General features: G+C 35.9%; 1 protein-coding gene across 7 annotated transcripts in view; it reads right to left on the bottom strand.

Annotated features, from left to right (window-relative positions):
* PPD5 (PsbP domain protein (Mog1/PsbP/DUF1795-like photosystem II reaction center PsbP family protein)) overlaps positions 1–14,500 on the bottom strand; it is a 199,858-nt gene that overhangs the window by 145,994 nt on the left and 39,364 nt on the right. For all 7 annotated transcript variants that reach the window (XR_016361943.1, XR_016361942.1, XR_016361945.1 and 4 more), the window contains 2 exons: positions 13,486–13,700; positions 1,815–1,926 (listed from right to left, as the gene is read on the bottom strand). Coding sequence is in view for 1 of the 7 variants with exons in the window: in XM_089818395.1 (XP_089674521.1) it covers positions 1,815–1,926; positions 13,486–13,700 (327 nt within the window). In the remaining 6 variants the exon portion in view is untranslated. The remainder of the gene's footprint in view (positions 1–1,814; positions 1,927–13,485; positions 13,701–14,500) is intronic.

Genomic DNA, 14,500 nt, shown 5'->3' with positions numbered 1-14,500 from the left:
GATTTAATTAATTAAGTTGTCCAAAATAATGAATATTTTATGAGGATGACTAATTAATTACTTTAATTAAATAAATAAGTGGTATTAAGTTAATTATTTATAAAGTTATCAAATAAATAAATATTAAAAGGTAACTTTATATTTAATTAATTTAATAAAGTGACTTGAAATATAAAATATTTTATAAAGTCACTTGATAAATAAAATAAAATAATGTTCTAGAAGTTTATGGAGAAAGTGTAGAAAAAAGAATAAATAGGCATCCTGGGCTTCATTCTCAACAGGCAGATTTGTTGTTATTGATGTTGATGTTTGATGGTTGTGGAGCCTAGGGTTTCTACAGTAGTCACAATTGACCATTGAGAACCAAAACTCTCAATTGGTAGGCAATTTTGAGGGTGTGAAATATCGCTTGAATTATTGCAGCTGGGAAGAAAGTTACTTTAGACTTTCATTTGTACTTCATTGGTTAAAACTTTGGGGCCTTTGGCCAAGTTTTGTATGATATTAATTGGTGTTTGATTGGTGTTTGCTTTGGAGACTTTTTGGAGTTCATAGTCTTCAACAAATTTGCATTGAGGAGGTGATTTGCAGCATCTACAATTTATTTAGAAGTCTGATATACTGCTGCTGGGGCATCATTGGAAACATATTTTTGTTCATATCTTCACTTAGAGGTATCCAATGGTTCTCGGTATTGTTGCATTCAATTGCTATCGTCGAGACAATCATTTCAAGGACAAATTCGAGGAACTTAGAGGCTGCATTTATTTTTCTACAGTATTGTCGGGCAAGAACAAGGGCGGTTGGGTGAAAGCATCAATTGGGCCTAAGAGAAATTCATTTTGCTTGAAACTTGATTCTTTCATCAGCTCTTTTCTAAGGCATCATCATTTCTCCAGGTTCCTTTGTTTACCATTCATGTTAGCATTGCATTTTAGGTGTTATAAATTTCAGCTGTAGGTGTGCATTATACCAACATTATCATATTTTGTAATCCATGTAAATGCCAAAAGTCTTGGCCATATTTCATGAGCATTGTATTAGAAATTTCATTGCAATTAAGGAGATAAAAGTTGCTGGTGTCATTTACGCAATTCAATATCATTTATTTTCAGCTAGTTAGTTTGCATACCAACTGTTTGTAAAAATGTCAGTCGGCTGTAGGAGTTCATTTCTCATGCTTAGATCATATATATGCATTGAATATTGCCAAAATTAGTTGCACATTCATATTAAGTCATTGTTTAGACAATCAGGAGTCTTCTTGCAAGCATTCTTATTGATGCAAATTGAAGAAAAGAGTCATTTTAGCAAACTGAAAAGTTATATCAGTCCTATGACCCTTGTATGCAAAGTGTTTGACAAGATTTCTTGAGCCTTCAATCAGATTTGAGCAGGATCATTACAATGACCTTGATAATGACTTTGACATTAGGATTGTATCCCTTTGTGAAGGTGCTGTAGATTTTGTGGAAGGTATGAGGATTAAAGAACCTCAAAAGCTCAGAAGAAAACATAAAGCTGACCAACTCTACAAAAATACTTGTTATTTGTTTTTGCATACACGATTACTATTAGTCATATCTTCTGCTTTTGTTCATGTCCTATATAATACTGATGCCTTCAAAATGTATATTATTGGTCTATTACATTAAGCAGAATTGCAACCCAGTACAGCAGAATCTGCAGAAAAGAAAAGTATAGTTTCTAGAGATAAATGTACGAGAGTAACAAATTAGCATCAATATTTGTCGGGCATAACAATATGATCAGATACCTTACAAATGAAAATCAAACAGCAATAATCATACCACTTCAATGTGTATTGTCGCTTGGGTAATCTCAAAGGATAAGAGAATGTGTATGCATTTATTTCATCAATCTGTGAACCATAATCTGTCCCTTCAGCTACTTTACTTGTATCTGCAAACAATTTCAGTGAATTCATGGCATGAACAATTGCCAAGTTTAAGAAATATTTATGATAAAAAATGTATATCCCGTGGATCAAAAAAGCTTCTTCTATTTGAATAAATTTATAAGGATGCCTTTGTACAAGATCATAGTTTTCTTTTCTAGATTCACAATTTCCTATAGAACAATCACACAATTTCATAAACTACCTCAGTCTTTAAAACAGTAAGTCAAGAAAACCTTCAAGTGGAGAGTAGTTTGATTATTTTTTCAACATAAGTAACAAGGCAACTAAATTATTTTCCTTACCTAGAAAATCTCCATTGTATGATTGGCTACATTAAATTTGATTGCCATTAAACATTAAAACAAGAGTTCAACATATCAAAGACCAATATTTAATCAATGTGTGTAATGCTTAGTGAAGGCGTTGGACCCACTTGTTACAAGGGGAGGAATGATGGATATAATCCAAATGCTTGTCTCAAAATTCATAACCATGAGCATGTAATGCCTTATAATTCACCCTGGTCTTGCACGTTATCAATGTGAAATTGGCACAATCAATGTATATATGTTAGGATTTCATGTATATTTTTAATTAGATTGATGCAACCATATCAAATAAATATTGCTTTGATCATTGTCGTTGTTGTTAGGATTTAAAGGACAAAAATAACAATTACATGCAAATATAACCAATAACAAAAGATAATAAATCGCACAAAAGAGGACAGAAGCCACAAAAATTTAACGTAGTTCATCCAATCCATGGGCTACGTCCACCAACAGCAAGTCCAATATTTTATTATCTAGTGATTACAACTTGATTACAATCAGTAATCATTTACAACTCAATACCGCCACAAGATGTTATCGCATCACACATTATCAAAAAACCCCTAACCCTAAGCCATTTTATACTAGTATTTTTGCCACAATAGGGTTAAAATTAGTTACAACATGTCGGCCCAAAAATGCCGATAAAATAGCCCCCAAAAAAAATCTTGGGGGCTATGCCCTCAAACCCCTACTCAAGGCTCGACCCAACCCGAACCCCGCCTAGGAATTATGGAGTATATTGAGTACTTCCTCAATCAATCACCACAAACTAACAATCTCCCACTTGGGGACTGATCAAGCTCGACACTAGATAACAATCTCCCACTTCGAGACTGATCTTGTAGCAATGTCACTACTCCATGAGGATCCTATTGGATCAAACCACCCTGGCCTCAGCTATACCTTTATTTTGTTCACTCGAGAAGACCAACCGAAGCTGAAGAGGATTTTACCTTCTCCCTTGTCACGACCTTTGTAAAGATATTTGTTGGATTATCATATGTATGTATCTTGTCCAACTTTAACTATCCATCATCCAAAACTGACCAAATGAAATGGTATCGCAAGTGAATGTGTTTTGTCTTCAAATGAAGAGTAGAATTCTTGGCAAGATGAATGGCACTTTGACTATCAATAAACAAATAATTATCCCTCGGTGGGTTCACTAATTCTTCCAAGAAGTTCATTTAAGCCATATCATCTCCTTAGTTGGCTTTGTAGAAGCAATATACTCTACCTCTGTAATGGATAAAGCATTCACATTTTGTCACTGAGAAACCCATCTCACTGTTGCCCCACCAACAATAAATACATAACCTATAGTACTCTGCCTGGAATCAAGATCCTCTGCCAAATCTGAGTCAACATAGCCTTGTAAATCAATAGTAGAGCCCCCAAAATATAAACATTTCCTAGATGTTCCTCTCAAATATCTGAGAATCCATTTGACTACATTCCAATGATCAATTCTAGGATGACTCATATACCTGCTAACAACTACCACTACATGTGCAATATCTGGCCGAGTACATACCATGGCATACATCAAACTTCCTACAATTGAAGCAAGCGTACCTTAGACATTTTGTCCTCCTCTTCTTGTGTCTTGCGACACATCTCCTTAATCAATTTTAAATGACTAGGTAAAGGTGTGCTAACAATTTTAGCATTCTCCGTAGAGAAATGTTGCAACATCTCAATATAATCAGCTTGAGATAAAATCAATTTTTTGTTTTCCCTATCTCTATAAATCTTCATACCAAGGATTTATTTTTGCTGCCCCCAAATTCTTCATAGAAAATGAATGTGTTAACTGTCATTTGAGCCCCTTAATGTGATCCATGTTAGATCAAACTACAAGCTCATCAACATATAAACATAAAATTATGTAGCTAAAATCATCCGACCTCTTCAAATAAACACAATGGTGTGAATGACACCGAGTGTAACCATGCTCATGAATAAAATTGTCAAATTTCAAATACCATTACTAAGGTGCTTGCTTCAAGCCATATGAACTTTCCTTCAATCAGCACACTAAATTCTCCTCACTGTTTACCGTACGGGGTAAATGGTTTAATGCATACAGACAATAGACAAGAACATGTACATAGCAGTACTCCTTTTATTATTCGCATATATGACGAAGACATTACATAGTGCTTCAATGATGATTACAACCATGATCCAAAGTTGTACATATACCTTCCCGAAGGGGCCCGTTGGCTACATAGCAATTACCGACGACATCAACCCATTAGCTACTCCATAGCGAACCTTCCCGAAGGGACCCATTGCCTACATTACAATTACTGACGACATCAACCTGTCAACTACTCAATATTTACAGACGACATCATCCCCCCCAAAAGAAAAAGTCATCTCTGGATGACAATTACAAACTATTCGAGACAGATTAACAAAACGGAATACATTAACTGACTAACTACAACAAGATAGATCTGTTTCTATCACACCACTTTCACATTCGTCCTATGCCTACACCAAACTGGTCTCCAAACCACATTGCATCTGTAGCCTCTGCTAACACAATAATGTCTCCTTAATCAAGTTGACCTTGATAGTCACCCGTGCTGCTTTCTCTGCTTCCAACTCTTGGGTACCCTAAGCCAAGTGTCATTGTACTGCCTTCAACTGGATGATCAGCTCCTCCCGAGCTCTCTATGCATCCACCAAGACAACTTCACATCCAACACCTACTCCAAGTGCCTCAAACCATATTACCCCTCTCGAAAGGCTTGCTCCATTGATCTTTCCCTTCCATGTTCTCCTAGTAATTTAGCAGCTGGAGCAACATTTGTAAGTGTCGATCAAAGTTGATGCATTGTGAGGAGCAAATCATTTATTTTGATTGGTACTTCAATTTGTAATATCTGTCGTATGATGTTTTGTTCCACGCAGTTCCTTGCTAAGGTATCAGTAGTGTCCTTCAATTGTGATTTTTCCGCCTGCATTGCTTTTTCAATTTCTGCTCACGCTTCTTCCAATCTCTTCTTTTCTTCCGTCGGGTCAAGGTACAGTTTTGCTTGTTTCCGTGTGATTGCCAAAACCTCCTCTTCATCTATCCTAATGGTGATCAAATTCACTCCTGATTTCGGGCACTTGGCATCTTCATGATCTCTAGGACTGCACCATCGGCAAAACAACTTTGGTGTATTCACTGATGTACAATTTCATGTAAAGTGGCCCCACAAATTGCATGCTTGGCATTGAACCATTGGGTGGCCGTTCGCATTGTACTAAATTCGCCTGCGGCCCCCATTATTATTGTTGGTATTTTTGTTTGTATTGTTGTTTTGCCCTCTTCTATTATTTTTGTACCCACCCGAAGTGGCACCATCATTGCCAGTGTTTCTGCTCCCTCCTGACGCGGACACCTCCTGTGTCATGAGCACTTGTTGATGCCCTCTTGTTTTCATATTGAAGAGACATTCTTTTGTGGAATGTCCTATAATTTGGCAAATCTCACAAAACTGGTTCTTCGGACAGGACCCCTTCGTGTGACCTTTTGTCTTGCATTCTGTGCACCATAGCTCATTTCCCTTTGTCTCTTTTTGCATATTCTTAAATTCCTTCATCATTCTGATCATATCCTTCTAGAGAGCTCAGACCTTCTTGCTACCCTTTTTGTCACCACTACTATCTTCTTCCAAAGACACGTCATCTGAGTCAGATGAGCTACTTTTCTTCTTCTTTTTCGTTTTTTGTTCGCTCTCTAAGTCCATAGCCCGATTGTATGCTTTGGTGTATGATGATGGCGGCACAATCTTCATTTTCTTCCTTAACTCCGAGCGTAGTCCTTCAATGAACCATCTCTTTTTCAGCCCATCTGTCGGCTTACTTTCCATTTTATTTATTAATTCTTTTAGTTTTCTAACATATACACGGACTGTTTCATTTTTCCCCTACTTTGTGGTATAGATTTCTTCTACTATCTCATTGTCGTCTCGTAGCAATTGAAACTCGGTGATAAACTCCTTTTTAACTTCCGCCCAGGTAGTTAATTTTTGGGGATTGGTATCGGCAAACCAATCAACTGCTACACCCCTTAAGATTGTTGGAAATTGTCGGACCCATTCATCTGTATCGGTTACACCATTCGCCGTCCAAATTGTTTCGCATGTCTTACAGTGTCTGATTGGATCGGTTGTTCCATCACCATCAAACTTTGGCAATTTTTCCTTTGGTCCAACCATTACTTTAATGCATACAAACAATAGACAAGAACATGTACATAGCAATACTCCTTTTATTATTTGCATATATGCCGAAGAGATTACGTAGTGCTTCCAATGATGATTACAACCATGATCCAAAGTTGTACATATACCATCCTGAAGAACCTTCCCGAAGGGGCCTGTCGGCTACATAACAATTACTGACGACATCAACCAGTCAGCTACTCAATACATAACCTTCTCGAAGGGGCCCGTCGGCTATATAAAAATTACCAACAACATCAACCCGTCGGCTACTCAATGGAGAACCTTCCCAAAGGGGCCCGTCGACTATATAACAATTACCGACAACATCAACCCGTCGACTACTCAATATTTACAAATGACACTCACCTTTGACCTCAAATCCCTGTGGCTGAGCCATTTATATCTCTTCATGCAAATCACCATGAAGAAAGGTTGTTTTAACATCAAGCTACTCCAAATGCAAATCTTCAGAAGCCACAATACTTAAAACAGTGCGAAAAGAAATCATTTTAATAATAGGAGTAAATATCATCAAAATCAATGCCCTTTTTTCTATGTAAATCCTTTTACAACTAACTTGGCTTAGTGTATGGCTACCAGCTTATTGGTTGAGTGGTATGACCACATTTTTTGGACACCTTGTGTTGTGTACTCACTCAACCCAATATTACAAAAAATTGGCATTAAGTTTGAATGGATAAAAAAAAATGTATGAAGAGGTACAAGAGATCCAAGTGTTTGTCACGAACCACCATATGACACAAGCCATATTCAAACAAATCTAGAAATTGGAGCTCTTAAAGGTAAGTTGAATTGTTTAAAATTTAAACATGTTTTAGAAATCTAGCCACTTTAGTAAACTTTCTATGTTTTCAAATTTTTTAATTTATTATAGTTTTGATTTTAAAATAGGTTGTTGAGACTTGCTTTGCCTCCAACACTATTGTTTTGAGGTGCTTTATCAAGGTTAAAGACGCATTGACTAGAATGGTAACCAGTGTTAATTGGAGCGTATGGAGGTCATCTAATAGTGTCAAGGCTACTGCTATAAGGGGATTGATATTAGATGAATCTTGGTGGGATCGTGCTAAGTACCTTTTGAAGATCACTGAGCCTATATTGAACAATGATCCAATACACTGACATGGATAGGCCTTGCTTGGGTGAGGTATATGATGGCGTTGACTCCATGATTGAAGACACTAGAAATATCATAAATGAGAAAGAGCAAGATCCTGATGAAATTTTCTTCAAGGAGCTATAGGTAATCATAGTAGAGAGTTACATTCAAATTTTAAAATACTCATTTATAATGTTCGTTGCAATTTCAAGTTCATCGAGGATGATGAACCACAAGGGGAATGGTATGTTACATCCCAATTTTTGACCTAGCTTGAAATATAGCCGTTGAGGTTCACATGAAGTCAGTTGGCAGTTTAATTTGATATAATCTGGTGAAATGGTAAGATGGTCATTATAATTTCAAGTGAAGATGACATGTTAGTTGATCGTTAATCGAGAATTCATGGAACTAAGATGAAAGGTTAACTGTTATGATTATTTATGATTATATAATTTATAATTTAATTATGGAGAAATTCCTTGCAAGGAGCATGTCGAAGGGGTGGAAGCATTGTTAGAAATGAATTACGCAGGGCATCACCATTCACTGGGCAGAAGGGTAGAGGACCTAGCAACTTGGAACAGGATACGTCTGAATAACCGCATGAGTTATTTAATTAATTATTTTAACTAAAATAATTGAGTTAGAAATAAAAAGTTATCTCAAAGGATTTTAATATATCTTTCATCATATTATTTTAATGAATATTTATAAACGTTCATATAAGATTTTAATAATGTTCGAATTATAATAACATTTCAATTGTTATAATTTTCGAATTATAACTTTCCAATTATATTCTTTCCGATTTAATATTCTTTGTTTTTAAATGATAGCACTTAGCATAATTAATCGATTTAATATTTGGCATTCAAATAGTCTTAAAACTTTTCAACTTCTTATTTTTCTTTTATTCTTTTCTTTCTTCGTAGTCGATTCAATAATTGGAATCCGAATGGTCATCTTGGGAATTCGAATGGTTTTCTTATAATTGATGGAAGCCGAAAGGTCTGGCTCGTATCTTTAACATGAAACCATCAAACATAACTTGGAATTCCTTCCTAGCTCGAGCGTCCATCTTTGCTCTTGGCTTTTCAAGCCATTTTTACAATCGAACCTTTCAGCTAGCATACAATAATTTGTAGAGGCAACAGCAAGTGAATACTGTGCATACGGCTGAGTGTCTTGCCGCGAGTTGGAGAACTCACTCAATAACCGAGCTACATAGTCACAGGGCAGAGTCACGAAGCCCAGATGATGGCATGATGACCCCTGCCTATTCTGAGTAGGGAGGGCCTTTCTCGTTAGAGATCGTGTGAGGATATGTTGTGGTCCGAGGTTGCGTGGTTAAGTCCCTGACAATGTTTCACCTCTCTCAAGATGTCAGATTTGCGTCAAACAAATATAAGCTATGCATTCAATTGTTTATCGAAAAAAAGTATTAGCATTTATAGTTATGTGGAGGTAAGATTAAATTGAGTTAATTTATTGTTACCATTATAAAGTCGTGGATTTTTTTTCATATCAAATATAAGTATATTTCTAACCTTGAGTTACTGTCACTTAAGCAATTGGAAGGAAAGGAATCTGAAGCCCTTAATTGAATCCGTGGTTGCGGAAGCCCTAAATTGAATCCATGGTAGCGGAAGCCCTAAGTGATATAGCAGTATCAGAAGCCCTAAATGAACCGATGGTAAATAATGCCCTCATTGATACAGTGGTAAGGGATGCCCTAATTTAAGTATAGTGGTATTTAGTTGAAATTATCATTTGATTTTGAGAGTGGTTTTTAGATGTTAGTCATCATGTGAAATTGTTATAGTGTATTTGTGGACTAACTCGGGTGGTTGCAGAAGCATCACTAGTTTGATTTTGGTCTCAGTTTTCCAAGGTATGTGGTTTTCAACTTCTGTACTGATTTCAATTGATGATATTTCAAGTTTTTAGTTAAGAAATTTTGTATAACTGATTTTAACGGTAAATCTTATTCACATGAACCTGAATGATATAATTGTCTCCCTATGAAATGAAGTAATAACTGAATTCTTTTAGTATATTAGATGTTAATTTAGACTCAGGAAATCGGGATGTTACAGAAATATTCATATGGTGGTGTATTTTGACATTTTGTCATGTCATTTGTACAAAATCGTTAATATATGTGGTGGTGTAATTTGTTGCTTGTAAAATCTATATTGTAGCTGACGAGTAGAATTGTATCTAAAAGGGCGCATGACAGTTGAGTCACCCCTTTGGGAAAGTATATGTACATCATTAGAAGGGACCATTGAATCATCATTATCATTGTACTTGGAGTTGCATATTGCATATATGAATAAAGCCTTTGTTTTGTGTTACATCTTAATCTACCGAATGCAATAAGTATCCTTTTACCCTATACGGTAAACATTTGGCAATATTGCAGAGACATTTCTCACTGATGTAGTGACTTGTGCTCGCCAAGTGATGGGTTTTGCACGGACACTTGCCTTCGGCTCAGTGGTAGAGGAGCTGGAGAGTGTCATATCCTTCATTGGAGTGGGATGTCCAGCAGCCTTTACAGTTTTTTTTGAGGAGCCTGGATGGCCGAGTGTAGAGACTGTGGAGATGCGCTAGGATTGGCCCACTATGAGAGGGATGGTTATGGAGAGCCACATAAAGGCTTTGTCTGAGGAGATAGTCCGGATACACAAGGAGGCTTATTATGCCCTTCGGAGGAGTCAAGCAGACCAGGCAACGGCAGAGAGGACTCAAGAGGAGTCAGCTACCAAGGTAGCAGAGATGAAGGTAGAACTACTTGCAGAGAAGGCAGTTTGGGAGTCGGAGAGAGCAGCCTGGGAATCTAAGAGGACAACATTTTTGACCCAGCAAAATTAGGTACAACAGGTGGTAGTGGAGAAGGAGAGGGAACTTGGAGAGATTGTTGAAATGATGCAATCAGCCTTGTAGATTCAGATGGAGGCTGAAATAGATTTGAAGGTACGGATGGGGTAGGTACGTGAGCTATGAGCAGAGCTGGACGAGCTTGGAGCACAAACGTCTACTACACCAGGGATGCATCCCTCTTCTTAGTGTCTAAATCTTGATGTAATTAGTTGCTCTGGTTATAGTTGAGTTTTGTTGTAAGGGTCATCTCTATTTTGTTGTCCGAAGATGACTTTTACTTTTTGGGGGGATGATGTTGTCGGTAAATTCTATATTGTAGCCAACGGGTAGAATTGTATCCGAAAGGGCGCGTGATGGTTGAATCACCCCTTCGAGAAAGCATATGTATATCGTCTGAAGGGACTATTGAATCATCATTATCATTGTAATCGTTGTACTTGGAGTTGCATATTGTATATATGAATAAAGCTTTTATTCTGTGTTACATCTTAATCTACTAAATGCGATAAGTATCCTTTTACCCTGTACAGTAAACATAATTTGCTAAATTGCTTTATATTAGCATAGTGGTGTATGAACTTATTTGTTGCAGCATATATATATATATATATATATATAATTTTTATCTTTATTTTTTATTTTTTTTTATTGTACTTTTTTAAATTAAAAAAACATTCTTGTACGGACGAGCCCAAAACGAACCCGAACCCAAATGTCGAACCAGCATCCAAACTGGCAAATTAGCCTAGAACAGACAAACAAAGGCACTGAATGGCTGGATGAGACCCTGGGTCAACACAAAGCCATCCCAAACCCTTATCTGGCCTCAAGGCTCAAACCAATTATTTGCAATACGCAGCAGCTTATAGCTGACCCTGGTAAGATGAGTACAAAATTAAATCTGTTATAAAAGGTTTACACATAGCAAGAAGGTACTGTTATTAACCAGCTAAATGAGAATGTTTTTAATTGTCACACCATAGTTTGGATGGAAAGTACATCAACTAGATGCAAAGAGTGCTCTTTGAAAAGGATAGTTGGAAGAACAGGTTTGTACAGCACTACCAACCAATAGAGTGCGTTGAGGTAATAGAATTCAGTGAAGACCCTAATGGTCAGATCATTGATCCTAGAAGATCATCAGTGGCCTCATATTCACTACACCGAGTGATATTTCAAAGGTATAGACATTTGTTGATTAAAAAAATTGTTAGTAGAGATGTAAAAAAGAGACCTTTTTTCCAACTGATGGTAAATCTACAAACAGCATTTTATGGAAACTTGCCACTAGCAATTATGAACTGGTTCTAGCGTGGAAAATCAAACAAAGCACAAAACAAGGCTCAAAATCAAGAAGATCAAATGGGTCAAGTTCTAGGATGATCTGATGAAGAATGGGATGACATCCAAATTTCATTTTGTAAAGTGGTATCATACATGGCGAAATATGGTTGAGAGGATGAATTCTCAAAAACAATGGAAGGTTAGTTTTAGCATGGAAAATCAAACAAATAACAAAAGAAGGTTCAAAGTCAAGAACATCAAATGGGTCAAGTTCTACCATGATCTGATGAAGAATGAGATGACACCCAAATTTCATTTTGTAAAGTGGTATTATACCATGGCAAAATATGGTTGAGAGGATGAATTCTCAAAAACAATGGAAGATCAACTTGTGTGATTGGGGAACAACTTATGGAAGGAGATGAGCAAGTATTTATTGCTCTAATTGTGTTTGCGGGCATTTGAATCCAGCAAATATAAATCTTTGGGTGTTGTTTGAATTATCCCAATGTACAAAACTCATTGGTTGTAAGTATTAATAGTTTTATAAGATCAAATTAAAGTCCAATATGTCAAATAAAAAGTATATTTGTAATAGTATTATGGAAAATAAAAAGTAGTATGTCCTATCATACATAATTCCTCCTATATAGGAACAAATATAGGCATATGACTGTTTACTCCCTTCAATAAGACAAAATCATGTGAAACATGTATTATTGTAAAGAAATCTTGAAAACGAGAAAACTTAGAACAGCAAAGGATCTAATAAAAGAGAAAAGAGAATCAGACCTTTCAAAGAAACAATAAATATCCATAAAACAATGAGATCTTGCTAAAATAGTGTCTCATTTATTCTTCTCTCCAGTTGGTAGCTCAAGAAAATGTTCTAACTTCTATTATACAACCCCAGAGCAGGTAGGAATCATTGTTGGGGTCAGAATTATGCACCAAAGCTCTAAATGATCCCATTTCAAATGCATCAGAGCTTAGGCCATGTGCAAAATGACGAAAGGGTGCTAGATTTTCTTTGATAAAATTTGACCCTTTAAAACTGCACTAAAAGCCCAAAAATTGCAATACAAAGTCTAGATAGTTCCATTAGATATAGAAAAATGAATTTCTGAATTCCATGATATGATAAATCTTCTCGAGTTATTTGGAGAACACTCAGTCACATGGCTTTTCAAATTCCATACTGAATTGTTTCACTTTCTTCTCTGAAGAAATTAAATGTATAATCAAAGTAGTAGCTATGCATCTCTTCTCAGAAATTGCTAACTTCTAGTAAAAGATACTTACAGTTTTTACTAAACTTTCATCTATAATCTGATATCATGTATTTAGTTTTACTATATTTATTTTCTTTCCTTCAGTTCATAGCTTTTTGTACAGATCAAGTTTTTACAATTTAGAGTGTTGTTGACAACTTAACTGTATTACCAATTAAAGCAAGATCATTAAAAGCATTAGAAAGGAGTTGATCATTTAGGCTAAATTTAAGCATTTTTTTCAAATGTTCACTTAATTTTCTCTACAATAGCTAAATGCACAATCATTTTTCCCATGATAATACTTTCAAGTTTTAATAATAACACTTAAGATGTAATGTTTCACAATCATGTATAACTACTATAAACCTCACACCAGCATATTTTAGGCATTCATGAATGTCAGAAATAAAAGAGGATGAATTTGTGCACATACCAAGAGCAATCCCAGAATCACCAGTAAATAGGACAGACAATGGCACCCAAAATGTATGGAATATTAATCCCCTTCGACATATCTCATTTTTATTTGATCCTGACTTTTTCATTTGTTGGCTCTCTGAAATAGTTTTCAAATGCCCTTCCAAGTCCAAAGAGTTTCCTTTACAAATCAAGTGTTTGTGCTTTGGCATCGAAGATTGATACTCGCATCTACCACAATAAATGCAGTAAAAAAGTTACTATCAAGGACCTCGTTAATAAACTACACAAAAACACATTATAAAAAATACAGCTGCAGCCCCAAATAAAATTGTGAAAACACTAACAGTTATTCCATAACCATTTACAAAGTAATTATACTTAAAAACTAGCATATTTACCCCCATCTTCGCATGCATTTCTTTCCAAAAGAACTCAATATGAATTGGAGAAAATGCCCCGAGATTCCATCAATCAACTTGGGTGGTTTGCAAGGTGGAAGGAAATCAAAAAACTATTGGATCTAATAATCTTGTCCACGCTTGCAAACAGAGACTAGAAACCCCATGATCTGAGGCTCCATTTGCATCAGAAAATTAGGTACACCTAAGTTGTGAATTTTTCCTTCTTTGGGCAATATGCCCTTCCAAACACAAATTTCACAATAAATAAATTGCTAACTTCAATAAGTTTCTAAGAAAGTACGTTGGGAAACATGCCCTTGACAACTTTGATATCTTCAGAAACTTGATCAAACTAGCTAAAAATTGAATTGCATCAACCAGACCCTTTTAAAAGTTTAGAAATACATATGCATTTTCTCTACAATTGAGTAGTTACCTAAACAAACAAACTGCATCTGACCATTTTGAACATGTAAATGATTTCATTGTCTTGCATTCAATAGAGTGTTCATAAAAAAGTTCTCAACAGTCTATAGTATATTTGCATAGGATCCCTAGGCTTGACAAAACATCTAGTTATCTCATCACTGCCTAGGTTGTGAATTTTTCCTCTTTGGGCAACATGCC

Source organism: Cupressus sempervirens, chromosome 3, assembly GCF_028749045.1.
Source record: "Cupressus sempervirens isolate cs-2001-9-10 chromosome 3, ASM2874904v1, whole genome shotgun sequence".
Classification (NCBI taxonomy): domain Eukaryota; kingdom Viridiplantae; phylum Streptophyta; class Pinopsida; order Cupressales; family Cupressaceae; genus Cupressus; species Cupressus sempervirens.
The sequence above is the reverse complement of the archived record's forward strand: the minus strand, read 5'-3'. Positions and strand labels throughout refer to the sequence as shown.